This window comes from Dermacentor variabilis, chromosome 4 (genome assembly GCF_050947875.1).
Source record: "Dermacentor variabilis isolate Ectoservices chromosome 4, ASM5094787v1, whole genome shotgun sequence".
Classification (NCBI taxonomy): Eukaryota; Metazoa; Arthropoda; class Arachnida; order Ixodida; family Ixodidae; genus Dermacentor; species Dermacentor variabilis.
The window spans coordinates 6607517-6625618 of NC_134571.1; the positions used below are offsets into that span (position 1 = coordinate 6607517).

An 18102-nucleotide genomic window follows, 5' to 3' on the forward strand; every position below is an offset into this window, starting at 1 on the left:
TGCTTATTTTTTTTTAAGTTCAGCTCCATCGGTAGCGAGTGCACGAACTCAACGGGGTCAGGCCTAACCCAAACTTCGCTAAACAGGATCAACATTGGTTCAAACTTAACGTGCACGGCTTGAGAGGACTGAAGCTCTTGCATTTTAACTTCGAAGGCATGTCGACGCATTTTGAGCGCGAATAATTATATTTACAAGCGAATGAGCTGCAGCTATCGCGTTGTCGGTTCGACGGCTGATCACGTGTTGTTCGGTCAAGCTATCACGGTCGTCACGCTGATTTTGTCGGTGCTGTCGACACGAAAGCCCGTCGCGCTATACGACAACTCGCACCCGTCGGTTGCGTCGTTGTCGGCCTATTAGGATCAAATGGTCTCACTGAGACAACGCTGAATAGTCGGCCAATCGTCAGCGTCTTGTCGGTCTCGTATAGACCATTTTTTACCACGCCTTAAAACAGTACATTAAGTCAGGCACGCGCTGCCACCACCAGCAACAGTGGGTCGACACTACAAGAAGACGGCGTCAGCAACGTGTTTTTGAAGTGTCGCCCAAGTGTAACGCACGGGTTTATCGATAAATTTGACAGTCGTCAATGCAAGGCGGCAACTGCGCGGTTCACGGTGCAGTCCGGATGAAGGCCCTTTTCTGTTTCAAAGTGGAGTTGCAGTCTTACGCACGTTTTCGGCACCGCACCGACGTCGAGTTACCAGTAGAGTTTCAACGCGGTACACGGCACGAGCGTTTGCAACAGCGCGCGTCCAAGAGCTTTTTTTTTTTTTTCAGGGTACTTTCCCCCGATATCTGGCCGCGCGGCCACGCGCGCGCGTCCCTTCCAAAGCGTTTCGGGACTAATCTGCTAGGGCAGGGCGCATGCGCCGTCGCACCGTGAAAGAAGCGCATTCAGACGCTTCAGAGTGCACTCCAGTTTCCACCGCCACTAACATGCTGAGGAATGTCGGCAGCTTGTCCGCTCCCTCACTACCACATTCCATTCCCGCCAGAAGCTTCGACTCGACGGCGGCCGACCTGCTCCTACCTTTCCAACTGAATAATTTGTATGGCTTTGGGTCTCGCTTACGAGTTCTGGCTTCTCTTTCAAACAATTAACGAAATTTGACGGTCCTTATCGTGTCATTGCCAAAATTTCGCCCGTCAACTACATCGTCGAGCCACAGATGCCCCCAAGTGAAAACCGTCGCTAGGGTTGTGAAATTATTCATGTAAACAGGCTCAAGCCGTATCATGAGCCCATCGTCTCGTCGTCGCAGTAGGTCGCCAAGACGGCTCCTTTTTCAGCCAAGGGGCAATCGTAACGAAGAAGAATGTCACGAGAAAGTCCTGTCGCCAACGCGTCTCTCGAAGTCAGGAGATCGCCACGCTAGACAGCGCTGTCGCCATCACGTCTTGCGTGCCACTTCGCGGATCCAGCTGAGCTATCGTTGCTGCCGCTGAATATCTGACAGTCGTCTTTCTATCTCTTCTGTATGTCTCTTGGAATGTTTCTTTTCCAGTTTTTTGCGCAACAATACCATGCCGTTCAGCAAACCCTAACTCGCCCCAGAAAAGGTTATTAGGGCCCAATAAAGCTCGTCATATTTCCAATGCCTTCTTTCCATCTAATTAATCTTATGCTACCTACATTCTTTACTAATTTCAGAGCCAGTCGAATAATTTCGAACGGTAAGTATATTTTTACCACTAGCTTCGACAATTCGGCCATTGCAATATAATCTCTGGAGTGAGAATCACTCTGCGATTGGTCTTTCTCTTCACGAGCTGCCCAATACTGAGGTCGGCACAGAATATGAAACCTATCTCTTCGTGCTTCCCCGTTTGATGTTTTCCTGGTCGACTTGCTGTTATTGCGCTTCCTGAAGAAGGCATTCGTTGTTCACAAATTTCTTTCCACCAAGTCTCCACTGCTAAAGGAGAGAATTAGAAGAGAACTCTGCGCAGCATATTGGCAGCAAGCTCGACCACTGGAAAAGCTAGCGCCACTGTCGGCGTGACGTGACATGAGGGATCACGTGTACACAGCGGCCGCGTCGGCTGCTTCGGCAGCGCCGAAGCGAGCTGAAAATGAAGGTTTAAAGTTCCACCCGCGCCACGGTTCTGATTAAGTGGGGAGGCTTTACCGCCTTGGTTGTCTGCTTGACAACATTTGAAAGTACTATAATAGGTAGTGGCTACCTTTGGAGGCGTGCAGCATGGTAGGCTACTGCTCGGTGCCGCAGTGCCGGACACAGGCAACGGAGCCCGGTGCCAGCCTTATTCACACGTAGCCACAGGGCAAGGAGCTGCGTGAAGCTTGGCTGGCGAAACTTAGAACCGGCAGACAGCCATCGGCTACAACTCGGGTATGCAGCAAGCACAGACGCGAAGAACATTTCTGCTACGGCGCCGGGACTGCGCGATGTTCGGTGAGTAGCAGAAAACATGCACTGAGACGCTCGCCCGCGCCTGCTGCCCGGCTAATGTCATGACGGTTTGGTCTATGAACTTGTTGATGCTAGATACTGGGAAGTTCACGGGAACGGAAAGGGAGCGGTAAGACGCGCATTATAAAAAGGCACGGTATATGGTCATGTTTGTGTTATGAATCGAAAATCAAGCAGAGGGAAATCGCACGCTGAGAAGAGCGATAAACATACAGTGCGACGCAACTTGAGAAATAATATTGAAATGTCCAAGAATTTAGAAGACAAGAAAGATTGAATCGTCGCGACAGCTCATCACACTCGCCGTAGCTAGGCGTCGAAGTCTCTATAACGGAATGAACAGTTATGATAGCGACCACGCAACAATGGTTGCGAGTGTACTGTCAAATGCCCATATGCTGCGGCCTAAAGCTCCCGGCATGGTGCGAAAACGCGCTCACAGCGAAAGCAAAACATTGTGCGCGGACATGCATGCAGACGCGCAGCCGGTCGCTGCGAAGCCGTGCGATCGCTGCATTGAGGCTCCAACCTGTTATGTCCCATTTGTTTGTACAGACAGCCCACTATAAGAACATATTTCACATAGCTTACTCTCAGCGTTTGCCTACCTTTCACGCAAGAAGCCGGCTCTGGTTACTCCATCGCGGCTACCGCGCAAAGTGGCGTTCACGTGCTGTATGTTTACGGTAAAGAGATAGCGTCTGTAGACGATTCTGTGCTTTCAGTTTGCCCAAGATTATTATATCGAACGTCAAAAACTTCCCTCCTTTGAGAGTAGCTGCATAAGTGTCCAGGAGGGTTTCCGCGTGGTGTTATTATTGAGCGCCGTAAGCGAAACCTATGAGGAGCGCGCCGCGTGATCCCTCATGCTACGCAAGTTAGGCGCTTCCGACAGATGGCGACTCCGTAGCTCCTCGCCGCCAATATGCGCAACACGATTGAAGCTAAAGGCATTGGCCTAACGCGAGATTGTCATTTTGAAGCGCGCGGTAGGTTTTAGCATTATCGCTCTGCAGGCTACGGCAGGGCAGCCGAACAAGTACGCATCGATTAAAGACTACCGGGAACCAAATATCCCCAGCCAATAGCTTGAGTCTCAGAGATCACGTGTTGGGCCGATACTCCGAGGGTAAAGGGGAGGGGCTTCACGGAGAGTTCCTTTGCAAAGTCTGGCTACGTGACCATGATGCTCTTTATTTCCTTCTTCTGATTCCATGCAGGTTCGCTGCCATGTGGTTGCCAGTGTCCTATCGCATCTTTCCTGCCAATTGAGAAGGCAGAGTGCCAAGTGGGGTGGCTTACCGTTTTTGGCGAGGCACACGGGAGCAGGCCTGTTCCAGCTGTTGTGGTGGCACACCGCCTGGCTGTGACCACGCAGTGTGAATCCTGGGTGACACCGGTAGCGCACTAGGCGGCCCCTGTTGAAGATGAAGCTCAGGCCGTTCTCGGGAGAACGGGGCGCCGGGCAGCCCACGTAGTGGTCCTCACTGTGACCAGACGACGGGCTCGCAAGCAGGGCTGCGGGAAGGCGTAACCATAGTTCACTATCGATCAACTGGCTCATTCTTCATTTGTGGCTGTAAATGTCGGAATCATTGAGACAAACATGTGCAGTCACTACTCCTGGCTTGGAAACTATGTGAAGCGAAGCTTTTTTGAGCCGTTCATTAAATGCCATTTATTTGCCCATCTCTTTGCTGCCGGTAAAAAACAAAGGGTCGCGCGGGCATATGCTCTCCAGCGTAGCCGCGCCACGCAGTGTGGCACGCGCGGTGATTAGCTGGTCGACACATGTGCGAATGTGACCTACAGATTAAAGCATCGGGTTGCTGTGCTGGGGCACCAAGGTCCCAACGTGTTTCAATTTTTTTATTGACTTTCTTTCTGTTTTTTTTTTCGAATTGGCTATTCCACAAGACCGCAGCAGCCAGAGTCAGGGAGCTCTGGGAGGGTTCGCAAAGAAAGTTTGCCAAAGAATAGCGTTAGATTGGTTCTCTTGCTATAGGTGCACTGACGACACTTACTATGCTCAAGGTCTACGAACGTAATGCTGCTATTCCTGCGTTTTGGCTAGTCTATGCAACAGTGGGAAGGGGAGAATTCACACGGTCAAGTTGCGACACAAAGCAACAAAACAACCGCAGTGACGGGAAATTCTATGACAACAGAATATGGACCCATATAGATATGATCATTTTATGAGCTCCCTCTGGGATTTGCATTTAGGCCCCGCTATCATCAGTGTAGAAGCAATCTTATCTGAATAAATATACCTGACAGGCAATGAGGCTCAATCCAATTAGACCAAGATAAGCAGAGCAGAACTGAAGATTCGAAGAACCAGTTCGCTCACGCTGAAGCGTTCGTCTTTCAAAAAACTTGCTATTACAGTTCCTGGTGTGGCTGTCATGCATGCGTGAAAGACGAAAAGAAAGTATCTTCACAAGATAAGATACAACGAGAAAATGTACAAGCGAATGACGAGTGAATTGAACACTTCAGAAAGGCTTGCAGCCGTGCTGAGGCGTTCGAAGTGGTCAGCTGGGTCTGCCGCCTTTTCTGCCGGGCAGCTCTACAGCCGGACTTTGCCAGTTAGTTTCTTTCATCAATATGTCTGCAAGAACGACAGCAGCGCACTATCCCCGCGAAGCAAGTTCAAGGCCGGCTGGAGGAGCGTTAGTGCGCGCGTCAAGCTCCCGTGCATACGAGACGACAGAACGGTTAACGAGTGGACTGGGTCGGGAGCACTGTATTATTCCGCGTGAACCAATATGTGCGTTGTGTGTACCAGCATCTTTCTTGGTGATGAATGAAAAACTTTGCACCATGAAGTGATCCGTGCTCTTGAGAAATGTGAAGGCCACTGCGATACAAGTCGTCAGTCTACTACACACCTAAAGGCAAGCGCAAACAGAAACCAACATGAAGCCAGGGTTCTCAAGGCACGTGCAAAACCAAACGTCAAAGATAGCGACGATCAAGGTGATTCGCCTACAGCTTGGCAAGCAGGCAAAAAAAAATTTCTAAGCCCCTTTTTTACAGAATTAAAGAAACACGGTTGAATGCGAAGCTCTCAGGCAATGCAAACAGATTCAAAGTTCAAAGCCAACGACCACGCAACGAACCCAGGAAATGCTAAGTTGCTATAATATATGTGATTTGATTGCTTGTTTAGGATCGTATTTTTTGTAGCGTTCAAGTTGAATGAAGACACATTTGGTTAACTTGCGCAGCCTTTATGCAGGATCACGTGTAGCCCTTGATGACACACGCACACACGCGTTCACTGACGACGGTTCGCGTACGGCAGCCTCTTCTGCCGTGCGCTCCACCTGACTGCCGGGAATGCATTGTGTGACGCGCCTAATGCAATGCAGATATATACAGTTCGTGTGGGTGGCGTTCAATAATTATTCTTTGCGGCTTTGATTTTGTTATTCCAGATCCCGAGACAAGCCCGTGTTCAAGCGCAGTTGCTGTCTCCGATAAGCAGGGAAGCTCAATTAATCGCGGCAGAGCATGCCTAGCAGACGCAACCTGCGCTTTTAGTGAACTTTGCGCGCATGCGCTACTGCTGGTGAGCTCGTCGCTTCGCGCGGTTATCAATCGACCGGCCGGCCAGTCGATGCTGGCGCGGTACTGCGAATGTAAACTGTAGTGTTCTACGCAGATGTGTAAGTTGGCTTTCCTGCAGTGCGTTTTCAGGGCTAGCGGACGAATCAGTGAGACGTAGAAAGCTTCGATTTAATACGAGCGCTCGCGGTTGTTTCCTATACCCTACACGCGATACCTTGACAGAAGTTACAGCACACTGGCCAGCCGACGTGCAATAATTGGCACCGCTACAAGCGCCTGCTTAAAAGCGCAAACATATGTTGGTTGCGAAATAAGGTGTAGGTTCGCGCGAGCTTGTATTTCACGAAAGGACGCAAAACAGGAACCTGCCACACCCCTTAGCCTGGCGGAAACCGCACCGACGTCGATCGCCGCAGAACGGCGGTCAGCCTCTCACCGGGATCCAACGTGCTGAGTCAGCCCATTCTCGGTGCCTTTACATGGCGCATACACTACGCACGAAACCGCCTATCGAGCGCTTGAGATCTTCCCCCGCGATACAGTTGCGCCATCTGCCTTCGACCTTGACATCGCATCAGATTTGGGTTCGAGAGGGCCGCCGCGCGGGCAGCTATTGTCAGCGCCATGTGGGGGCGTCGGCATTGCGCCACTGCGCATGTCTCTGGAGTGGCTCGCGCCAGGGCATCTGGCGTGTGCAAGCACCTTTCAGAAGAACAGAAAAATAAATGGAAACAACATCTGTATGGCCGCAGATTGGCGGAAAGGAATACTCGAAGCCTATCTGCACGGGCTCAAGGGAAGGCACGAATCACGGAAACGTGTGGGAACCCTCGAAAGGTAAAGGCATGACAATTCATTATTTATACGAGGTAATCGACTTGCTGTGTACAACGGCCTCGACCAATAAGGCTCACTCACACTATAGGCCGACCCGACACCCGGTCTGCCGACTGTCGGCGACAGCGTTTGTTACCTTCGTGTCGGCGCCTCTGTCGCAGTGCACCGACGCCGAGCTTTCCACCGACCGTCGGCAGATTGTCGGCGTCGGTGCGGTGTGACAGAGGCGCCGACACGAAGGAGAAAACGCTGTCGCCGACAGTCGGCAGACCGAAATCGGTGTCGGGTCGGCCTATAGTGTGAGTGAGCCTTAAGCGCACACTCCTTCATTAGGCAGTTGAGCGCCGCTTATGCTCCGATTTCACACGTACTGCAGGGAACTGCGTGGACCTCGTATTTTGTTAAGCACATCTTGCTGGGACGCGACTAACGCGCTATCAGCTCGGCTCCAACACGAAACGACCACGCACGCTCTCCCGCTCCGCTCAATCGACTTTGAGCGAGGATCTCCTGCCGGCGCGACCGCTCTGCGCAAGGCGGTTGTCTGAACAACATGCCCGTCCGAGCGGAATGCAAGCGCCCAGCGAAAGCGCTTATGTCTGGATAGAACTTGACTGTCTGCTGATTTCACACTTCCAATCGCGATCGCGCGTCGAACGGTTAGACGGCGTTCGACCGGACAACGGTCGTTTAGGCTAAATTAGTCTCCTATATGCAACTCTGCCCTGTAGCACATGAGAGCGACCGCAGCTAAAGGTCGGTACGGCATAGTTTACAGTACTCATTTGTTAAACGCTCTCCGTAACCCTGCATGGCTTCTTCCCCCAAGCACGGCAGCCTTACGCCAACTAGCGCTGTGGGTCGACAAAGTGACGCTAAACCAGCTATGTCGGTGAAAAACAACTGCTCGAATCGTCATACGACTTCTAGAATCGGAAATCGCCGCATCACTGTTTTTTCTGGGAACGGCCACGCATGACAAGAATGGAGTATGAACTGGAATGTAACAGAATATGGGCCCGGTTGCTTGAAACCTACGTCGAAGATATTGTTACGTGGAGGCGGACGCAACGCGGAAACGTACTTAGAACACATCTACAAGGAGGGAAAACACTTAACCAAATGGTTGAATGCGCATGCCAGATCGAAAGCATCTTCTTCATCGACGCTGCTCTAGAGGAATATTACCCTAATAATATGAATAAAGTGCGTGAATTTTACTCTTTAAATAAATCACTTATTCGATAAACCCTGCATAATATTGCAAATATTATTTTTGGTCTCCGCAATAATGTCACCAACGAAAAAAAAATTGAAGGACGCTTAAGCTTCGCCTCTAAGAGTGGAACGAGACAATTAAATACCCCGACTGCTTCTCACGCTTCCCCACAACTGTAGCTTATCTAACCGTCTCCTTCGAAACACTGGCGGCGAACGCTATGCACGACGGCGAGCTTTCTGGTTCTTTTTTTTTTACCTACGGTGAGCGCCGCCGCTGCCGCGGATGCACGGAGATGAGCGCCATCTGGATGGTGTTGGAAGGAGGGGGCACGCCGCTCCTACTAACACCTGAAACGGCAGCTTGAAAAGGGGCTTGTTTTGTAGGGTCCGTGTTACAGAATTATGTTTTCTCCTATATTTAAATTACAATCCGACGCTATTATGCCTGAAGGTTGTGTGTAAGTCGTACTCTACGAATTTTCTTACGCATTTGACTTTGAGAAACTCGAGTAGTTCAGCAACGCCTGTGCGCAGCAACGCCCAGGGCCTGTGTGGATCGGAATGCGCTGTTCCAGATAATTTTTTTTTTCTCATACGGACAACGCTGCCGGCTTTGGCACCAGCGCCGGATTGTTTTCGACACGGGGCTCCTAACGCTCTCGCGTTAATAGATGTTTTTCTGAAAGAGCATTATTCTGAAGAATTTAAATCTGCAATGTGCAAACTACTGGTCTCAGTTACATTTCCTCAGAAGAGCTTTACTGCCCAGAACAATGTGATGATGATGATGATAATAATAATAATAATAATAATAATAATAATAATAATAATAATAATAATAATAATAATAATAATAATAATAATAATACATCCCACAAACTTAAGGGTACGTGCATGCGTATATGTTTCCGGTTGTGAAAATAAGTCAGAAAAAACAAGCAACACTTTTTTTCCTTTCCGGTAACTGCTTGGTGACCACGTGTTGGTGACGCAATAAAACTACCTGTTGGCAGACGCGATTAAGTCATGTGGAAGCGGCAAACAGTTTGTGTCAGTACACCGACGTTTTTTGAGAGAAGTGTCACTGAACACGAGCGTCACCAGAAGCGCCCATTCTTTAGATGGAAACGCGATGAAAAGCATACCTGCCATTGGAACAGTGACAGCGAGACAATGTCGAAACGCTCCCAACACTGTCAGCGCCATCCGCGCTCTTTTGCCGGTGTTTGCGCTTATGCGCGCATCAAGAGATGTGCACTGTATTGAAAAGATGCTAATAATAATAATAATAATAATAATATTTGGGGTTTTACGTGCCAAAACCACTTTCCGATTATGAGGCACGCCGTAGTGGAGGGCTCCGGAAATTTTGACCACCTGGGGTTCTTTAACGTGCACCTAAATCTAAGCACACGGGTGTTTTCGCATTGCGCCCCCATCGAAATGCGGCCGCCGTGGCCGGGATTCGATCCCGCGACCTCGTGCTCAGCAGCCGAACATTATAGCCACTGAGCAACCAGAAAAGATGCTAGCCCGGCTGGTCACATGCAGCGCTACTGTAGGCATAGCTGTAGTGAGAATTACGGTAAGATACATTGCGCGTGACCCAAAAGACGAAGCGTCTCACCCCGTTGGTTCTCCAACGTGGCGGCAATAGGATGACGTGAATGCATCATGTTCACTGCCACGGGTACAGTGAACTAGAACATACAAAGTTATAGTATATATTACCTGTTCTGGTGCCATAGAGAGGCGGTCGGAACGCTGCTGGCCTCTGTGCCAGACCTACGCAGAACCACCGCACGAAACTCCAACGGACGCAGCTTTTCGCCATGCAACATGGCAGCAATATGATGACTTTATTCACGCCATCTATTCAGAGTGGTCTCGGAACAAACAGAACATGCACCTCACAGATTCGCGCATATATGACAGAGGCGAGAGACCCCTTTAGTTGGGCATACATGTGTATGCAATAGAAAATAAAGAAGCGCTCCACAACAGATTTAGTTTAACGTGACGTGAAGCGCTTAGCTCAACTGCACATGTCATATACACGATGTTGGATGGATGGATGCTATGAGCGTCCCCTTCGGAACGGGGTGGTGGGGTGCTCCACCAAGCCTTTGTCCTTTGTTAAAAAAGAAAGAAGGGAAAAAACATGATGAATTCCCATAACGAAACTTTTTGAACCCGTTTTGTGAACTTAGTTTTCGTACGTCTCCGTTGTATGTCGTTTCCTTGCTTTTCTTCCACCAATCTTCCAATCGCCTCTCACTAAATATACAGCGGACATGTTTACTTTTCCCCTGCTTTCGCTTGACCCAAGGGCTTCAAGGAGGCCAGAGGTGCCTAAATCAACCACTGGGCATATATCTTCACATTATAATAAAACATGCTCCATCGTTTCCCTAACTTTGCCGCTATGCCGCTATGCCGCTTTGCAGCCTGCCGTTTTGCCGCTTTGCCATGTTATGAATGCTTCTCAGCGCCACCAAGCGTCAAAAGTGTACCAAGTTTCATTAACGGCATGGCGTCTATGATCCGCGTGTTAGACGATCGCAGAGGCCATAGTAACGGCCACAAGCCATTGCTGCCATCACGCACTCTCGTTTGTTCCGAGTTCTCATGAGAGCGTCAGGCAGCAATTGGTCGCGCGTTACGCACGCAACATCTTGTCACGGGTGCACGCATGCATCCGTGAAATAGATGCGTTCCTTTCAGCGAATGCGCCTTTCTATCCCGCAGCCTTGCAGCGTATGCAGGCTTGTTACATATGTACGACGTCCAACTAGAAGTGTCTGTTCACGAGCACCAGCAGCGCTATTGCAGCGCGCGTACAGTGCTTCGCCACGGACCGGGAATGCCCCGCATCTCTGAGACCGATTCGCACGCGGCAATTGCAGTGCGTCGTCGTAGCGCAGGATGAACGCACAATCGCGCACAGTGCCAGGCGGCGGCCGTCGGCCCCAGCGAGGGCATCGTTCCCGCCATCTGGCCCACGCCCTCTGCAAAGAGCGGCACCGTCAACAAACAGGAACCGCGCCGCTCGACGTTCTCCGTGCTAGCAAAGCCGTGCAGCACGAGGCCATCGCCAGCAAAAGCAATCCAGGCACCGCTTTCTCATTGGCCGGCTCTCGCGCTCGAATCAGTTACGCTAGCAGCCGACGACGCAGCAGCGAATGCCAATCACGACCAGCGCTCGCGTGCGACTTCTTCCGTTGAGGCCGGCCTTATCCATGTGCAGCCTCCAGCAGTGATGCACGCTTTTAGGGGGCCTTGGAGGCACGGCGGCGGTGAATGAAGAAACGAAAGGGCAAGGGGCAGGAACGAAGTTTCCGGTGAAAGATAGGTTGACTTCCGGCGCCGTTGCGGAGAAAGGACCATTCGTGCACAGACGGCGCGTTCTTTGAGGAACCGGCCACGGTGGCAACGAGAACAAGCCACAGAGCGCGTGGCACGCGCCACTACGGGCCTAACTTTCCGGTGGTTACGTCATTACTGCATTCCGCGACGGTGGATGTGGGCTGACGCGCACTGGATCATGCGCCGTGGAAGAACGAGCTTGCGTTGCCGCAATCGCGACTGATTGTGAGCTCCCTGCATGTCCTGCAATGCCAGTGCCGTATCTGAACACTCCACGGCACAGGCCGCGGGGGGCGCCGCTTCCGAGCTGAGTTTTTCTACTCGGCTGTCGGCCTTTGATTTTCGGTGGACTCGGTCACCCGAGTTGGCGAATATTATCGCGCGTTCAGCCTTGTCGACTTAATTTTTAACACGTATGAATTTTCAGCCTCAGTTATCTTAACACTTGTTCACGTTCATGTTATTTATTTATTTATTTATTTATTTACATTATACTGCAGACCCATGATCCAAGAAGGAGAGTAAGGTACACTGATAAATACACAATAAAAACAACACTAATATAATGTTCCAAGAAACTGACACCTTAAAATAGCGATAAAACAGCACAAAAAAGCAACTAGACCTCGAGCAGCCTATTGATAATGTGAGTTTCGAGTGATTCCCTGTAGTTAGCATAAGGACAAATTGCATCGCATTCTCGTTCGTTCATCATGTGCAGACTGCATTTTTTTTTTAGGCTTCGATAAAGCATTTAGTAAGGTCTGTCATAAACTTTTACTTTATAAACTGAGTCAGCTGACATCTTGAAGTGGATTGCCCGCTTCCTGTCAAATGGCGCTCGACTTGTAACTGCAGACGGTCATAACCTACGCCTTCGAAGCGTTACTTCCGCTGTATTACAAGGTTCAGTGCTCGCGCCTCTTTTGTTTCTCTTTTATATTAACGACCTCCCTTCCTCACTATCATCTAACATTCACTTATTCGCTAATGATTCTTTTCTTTCGTGAAATAAGTAATGCAGAGGATCCTAACCATATTCAATCTGATCTAATTTGTGCAGCTAACTGGTGCAAGCATTGGTAAATGAAAATAAATGTTGGCAAATATAAAGTGATGCATGTATCGCAAATAACTAACAGCATGCATGCATACATATTACCTAAATTATGTTTCCTTGGAATTAGTTCACTCTATTAAATACCTAGGTGTTCACATCTCTGCTAACTTATCTTGGAATGTTAATACCGAGTACTGTCGTAATCGCACCGCTGGCGCGAGTTGTTGGGAACTCGGCGCTGACGCCCGTTGTTGCACCTGGGTCGCAAGCCCCAAGGGTAGCGTTGGCCTGGCGGCCTGGAGTACAACTGGAAGCATCCGAAGGTCCCGGCAAAGCATGAGTCGACTGGTAACAACAAAACAACTTGTTTATTCTAACATCGCAAAGAGTTGGCAGTCAGGTCGACCGAAGTAGAGAGACGGGAGAGCACGTTACTCAACAGAAGAAATCGGAGCCCCTTTTTTGGCGTCCGGGGGCAGCTGCTTTTATACTCTCGCAGTTGAGGGCAAGAAGGAACCCCTCTATAGACGAGCACGTGACTGTGCCGCTCGGACACAATGGGATAAGGTGGCTCATACGTCGTGTCGGCGCCGCTGGGGCACAATGGGAAGAGAAGGTGGACGCATCCGTCGTGTCGGCGCCTGTCAGACCCCCTCGCTTCACAGTTGTTGGGAGCTCCTCTCCCCGGCTGCCGCGCTTCGACAAGCGTGGGCACCAACATGCACATACACACACACACGCACATGAAGACACGTGGCATTGGAACACGCCTGGACGCGCTTGGCGGGGAGGCGTAGCGGCGGCGCCGAACAGGCCAAAATGTCTGCCGCTTTGTTGCAGCCGCGCCGGCTAAACCGCGCGTCGTAGGCGAAACGTAACAGACCGCCCCGCCGGGGGAAGGAGATCCCGATGGTCAGGGGACTGCATCCGCTGTCCGGAGGGATGTCGCTCGATGATGCTCATAACCGAAGTCGGGCGTCCCTCGACGTTTCTTGAGCGCAGCGCACAGAGTAGGCCTCGTTCTCTCGTTCAGGTTCGCACAGGACACTGCAAAGTGACTTCGGGAGAGTTCACATTTTTGTTCTCGTTCCCGGCAAGCGTTAGAACTACGCTGAAACTCAACCGCTCAGTCAGCAAGCACGGCACAACCCTCACTAAGCCCTGCCAGGCTCTTTCCCCTTCTATACCACTGCCTAGTTCCTTACAGTAGTCTAGCAGCACTTAGAACGCATCCACAAATTGGAAAATTGCACTAGAAAGCATGTCATCACTTTGAAACACTAAACAAAAGCAATATGTTAAAAATCCTGCCTCAGGAAGAAAAACATCAGTAACAAACAATTTTGAGGCTGATTCCTACGTTAGGGGCTTCGACTTAAGCCATCGGCGTTACCGTTGAGACTCCCCTTTTTGTAACGCACCTCAAAGGAATATTGTTGCAAAGCGAGGCTCCAGCGCAGGAGGCGGCCATTTTTGGGAGAGATGGTCTGCAGCCATTGGAGAGGGCAGTGATCCGTCTCAATGATAAACCCTGAGCCGGCTAGATAGCATGACAATTTCTGAACGGCCCACACTAGACACGCACACTCTTTCTCGGTGGCACTGTACGCCTGCTCACGACTGGTCAGCTTACGACTAGCATACAGGACGGGGTGTTCTACTTCTCCATTTTCCCGTTGGCACAGTACCACGCCCATGCCTCGCTCACTAGCATCGCACTGAACTACGAACCCCTTTGTGTAGTCTGGCGATCGTAGCACAGGCTGGCTTGTTAGGGCGCTCTTTAGGGCGCTAAAAGCTCTTTCCTTTGTCTCGTCCCAGACGACTGTTTGGGGCTCTGTCTTTCTTAGAGCATCCGTCAGGGGAGCCGCGATATCAGAGTACCTGGGGATGTACCTGTGATAGTATCCGGCGACACCTAAGAACGACCGAATATCGGTCTTCGTGCGCGGTTGCGGGAAGTCTCGCACAGCGGCCACCTTTATTTCAGAGGGGCGGCGACGACCCTGACCAATCACGTGACCGAGGTAGACAACCTCGGCCTGTGCTAACTGGCACTTGGGAGCCTTGACTGTCAAGCCCGCTTCGCGCAGGCGGGTTAGCACTGCCCGCAAGTGTGCCATATGCTCAGACCAGGATGCGGAGAATATCGCCACGTCGTCTAGATACGGTAAAGCGAATTCTTGCTGTCCCCGCAACACTTTATCCATGAGGCTTGAAAAGCAGTATGGCGCGTTCTTCAAACCAAAACTCAACACTTTAGGACGGAATGTTCCCATTGGTGAAATGAACGCCGCATACCTACTAGCCTCTTCTGTAAGTGGAACCTGCCAATAACCCCTGACAAGATCTAGGGTGGAAATAAACTGAGCGCTACTAACTTTCTCAAGGCGCTCCTCGATGTTAGGGATCGGATAAATTTGATCCTTAGTGATGGAATTAAGCCTGCGGTAGTCGACGCAAGGACGAGGTTTCTTGCCCGGTACCTCAACTAAAATCAAAAGGGAGGTATAATCACTCTCACCTGCCTCAATAACACCGAGCTGTAGCATTTTCTTTACCTCAGCCTCCATAATATCGCTCTGGCGGGGTGACACCCGATACGCCTTGGATCGTACTGGCTCTGGGGAGGTAAGTTCTATATCATGAGTAAGGACAGAAGTCCTACCAGGCCTCTCAGAGAACAGACCTTGAAACTCTTGTAAGAGCTGGTGTAGTTCGATTTTCTGCTCAGGCGACAGCGATGCTCCACTGACTAAGTCACTAATGACCTGATCGGTGTCTTCCCTGTTCGTCACTGAGCCTAGTCCCGGAAGCTCGACCGGAAGCTCTTCAGGAACGTTTACCATCATGCACACCACTGCTTCCCTTTGTCTATAAGGTTTTGAGCAGATTACAGTGGTAAACTTGCTGTGCTTTCCGCTTTCCTGGCAGACTCACCACGTAGTTAACGTCCGACAGTTTCTGAACAATTCGTGCTGGGCCCTCCCACTGCACGTCTAGTTTGTTGTTTAGCGATGTGCGCAATATCATGACCTCATCGCCCACCTCAAAACGACGGGCCCTGGCGGTCCGATCATAATAAACCTTGGCCCTCTGCTGGGCCTTTGCCATTGCTTCACCTGACAACTCCTGTGCCCTTCTTAAGCGTTCGAGGAGCTTAAGCACGTACTCCACCACGACTGGGTCGTCGCCCCTGCCTTCCCACGATTCTCGAAGCATGCGAAGCGGAGACCGAAGCGAGCGACCGTACACCAGCTCAGCTGGCGAAAACCCCGTAGCCGCATGCGGCGCGGTCCGTAATGCAAACATCACCCCAGGCAGACACAGCTCCCAGTCAGTTTGATGTTCAAAACACAATGCTCTCAACACGCGCTTCATGACGGAGTGGAGCTTCTCAACGGAATTCGACTGTGGGTGGTACACTGAGCTGTGTAACAGCTTTACCCCACACCTTTCGAGAAAAGTTGTCGTCAAAGCGCTAGTAAACACTGTGCCCTGATCTGATTGGATTTCCGCAGGAAAACCAACTCGCGCAAATATGGACAGTAGTGCATTGACTATCTCAACTGAGCTGAGTTCTTTAAGCGGCACTGCTTCAGGGAACTTTGTCGCTGGGCAGATCACAGTCAAAATGTGTCTGTACCCCGTGGCTGTTACCGGCAGAGGTCCCACTGTATCAATAACGAGCCGTCTAAAAGGCTCCGTAATGATAGGTACCAATCTCAACGGCGCCCTCGATTTGTCCCCTGGTTTGCCCACCGGCTGACAGGTGTCACATGTCCTCACGAAATGGTCTGCGTCCCGAAAACACCCTGGCCAACAGTACTCTTGCAAGAGACGGTCCTTAGTATTCTTAACTCCTAGGTGTCCGGACCACGAACCCCCGTGCGACAAGCGCAACAGATCCTGACGATAGCATTGAGGCACGATCAGCTGATCGAACTCCACTCCTCTGCGGTCTAGATACTTCCGGTACAGGACTCCACCTCTTTCCACAAAGCGAGCATTTTTCTTGGCGATACCTTCCTTGATAATGCAGCGTATGTTTTCTTGGCTGCCATCCTTCTTTTGCTCGGCTATCAAAGCCGACCGGCTGACTTTTAGCAACGTATCAAGTCCGTCTGACGTAGGCGCGATGAGCAAATCTGCAGATAGCTCTTCTAACTTTCCCGCATCGGCAATTTCCTCTCCGGTATCTGGTGCCTTTAACGTTACAGACTCAACTTTATTCAGTTCGGGCGTGCTCTGAATATCAGCTTGCTGCGCCTCTGACCCTTTCTCATTGTTCGATAACGTCGGCCCCGCAACTACCGCCTTTGCAGCGAGCTCCCGAACCTTCGATCTGGTTAAGGCCTGAACGCTAGCCTCCCCAAACAAAAGCCCCTTCTCGCGCAGGAGGTGATCGGACCTGTTCGAAAATAGGTACGGGTACTGCGGGGGCAGCATAGATGACACTGCGGCCTCCGTTTCAAGTGCTCCGAAAGGTCCTTCAATAAGCACTTTTGCTATGGGCAGACACACGCTATGAGCTTCCACGGCTTGCTTGATCCATGCGCACTCGCCCGTGAACATATGGGGTTCTACGTAAGAGGGGTGAACTACATCCATTGTAGCTGCGGAATCGCGAAGCACTCGGCACTCTTTCCCGTTCACGAGGAGGTCTCGCATGTAAGGCTCGAGAAGCTTCATGTTCTCGTCAGTGCTGCATAATGACAAAAACACAACTTTTGGTGTTGTTTCCGGACACTGCGCCGAAAAGTGACCCGGCTTCTGGCACGTATAACAAACGCGCGCTTGCCTCGTCTTGAACCGCTTTCTGCGTTCGGCTTCGGCTGCCGCCGTCTCCTTAGGTTCGGTCGCACTGCTTTCACTCGCATCCGCACTACGTGTGTTCCCCTTTAATCTCATGGGCGTGAACTTCGGCCTCTCAAACTTCGAGCCAAATTCACCCTTTTGACCGTCCTTAGCTCCGCGAGCCCGACGCGTCACAAACTCCTCGGCTAGCTCAGCGGCTTTAGCCACCGTACAAACGTCTGGCCTATCCAAGACCCAGTACCGCACGTTCTCAGGTAACCGACTATAAAACTGTTCCAGCCCGAAGCACTGCAGAACTTTATCGTGGTCACCAAACGCTTTCTCTTCTTTGAGCCACTCCTGCATGTTTGACATAAGCCTGTACGCAAACTCCGTATATGACTCACTTCTGCCTTTCTCATCTTCCCGAAACTTCCGACGGAACGCCTCTGCTGACAGCCTGTACTTTTTTAGCAGACTCGATTTCACTTTGTCGAAATCCTCTGCCTCCTCTCTATTCAAGCGAGCGACCACGTCGGCCGCCTCGCCGGGTAACAAAGTGAGCAAGCGCTGTGGCCACGTTTCCCGAGAGAACCCCTGCTTCTCGCACGTTCGCTCAAAGTTAACCAGGAACAAACCAATGTCCTCTCCAAGCTTAAACGGTCGCATCAGGTCAGTCATTTTGAACAATACTCGTTCTCCTGCACCGTGTGCCTGACTTCCATTACGAGCGCGTTCCATCTCTATCTCGAGACGCTTCATTTCCAAAGCGTGTTGACGCTCTTCTTTTTCTTTCTCTTCTTT

The 18102-nt window shown here is 50.8% G+C and overlaps 1 protein-coding gene and 1 long non-coding RNA gene across 2 annotated transcripts in view; one reads left to right on the top strand and one right to left on the bottom strand.

The window, feature by feature from the left end:
* LOC142578613 (uncharacterized) overlaps positions 1–3767 on the top strand; it is a 48115-nt gene extending 44348 nt beyond the window's left edge. Inside the window, exon 3 of the long non-coding RNA XR_012827276.1 lies at positions 3662–3767. This is a non-coding gene — a long non-coding RNA (uncharacterized LOC142578613). The remainder of the gene's footprint in view (positions 1–3661) is intronic.
* Positions 1–18102, bottom strand: part of LOC142578612 (uncharacterized) — a 79582-nt gene that overhangs the window by 34378 nt on the left and 27102 nt on the right. The window contains exon 2 of the mRNA XM_075688026.1: positions 3744–3959. Within this exon, the coding sequence (XP_075544141.1) occupies positions 3744–3959 (216 nt within the window). The remainder of the gene's footprint in view (positions 1–3743; positions 3960–18102) is intronic.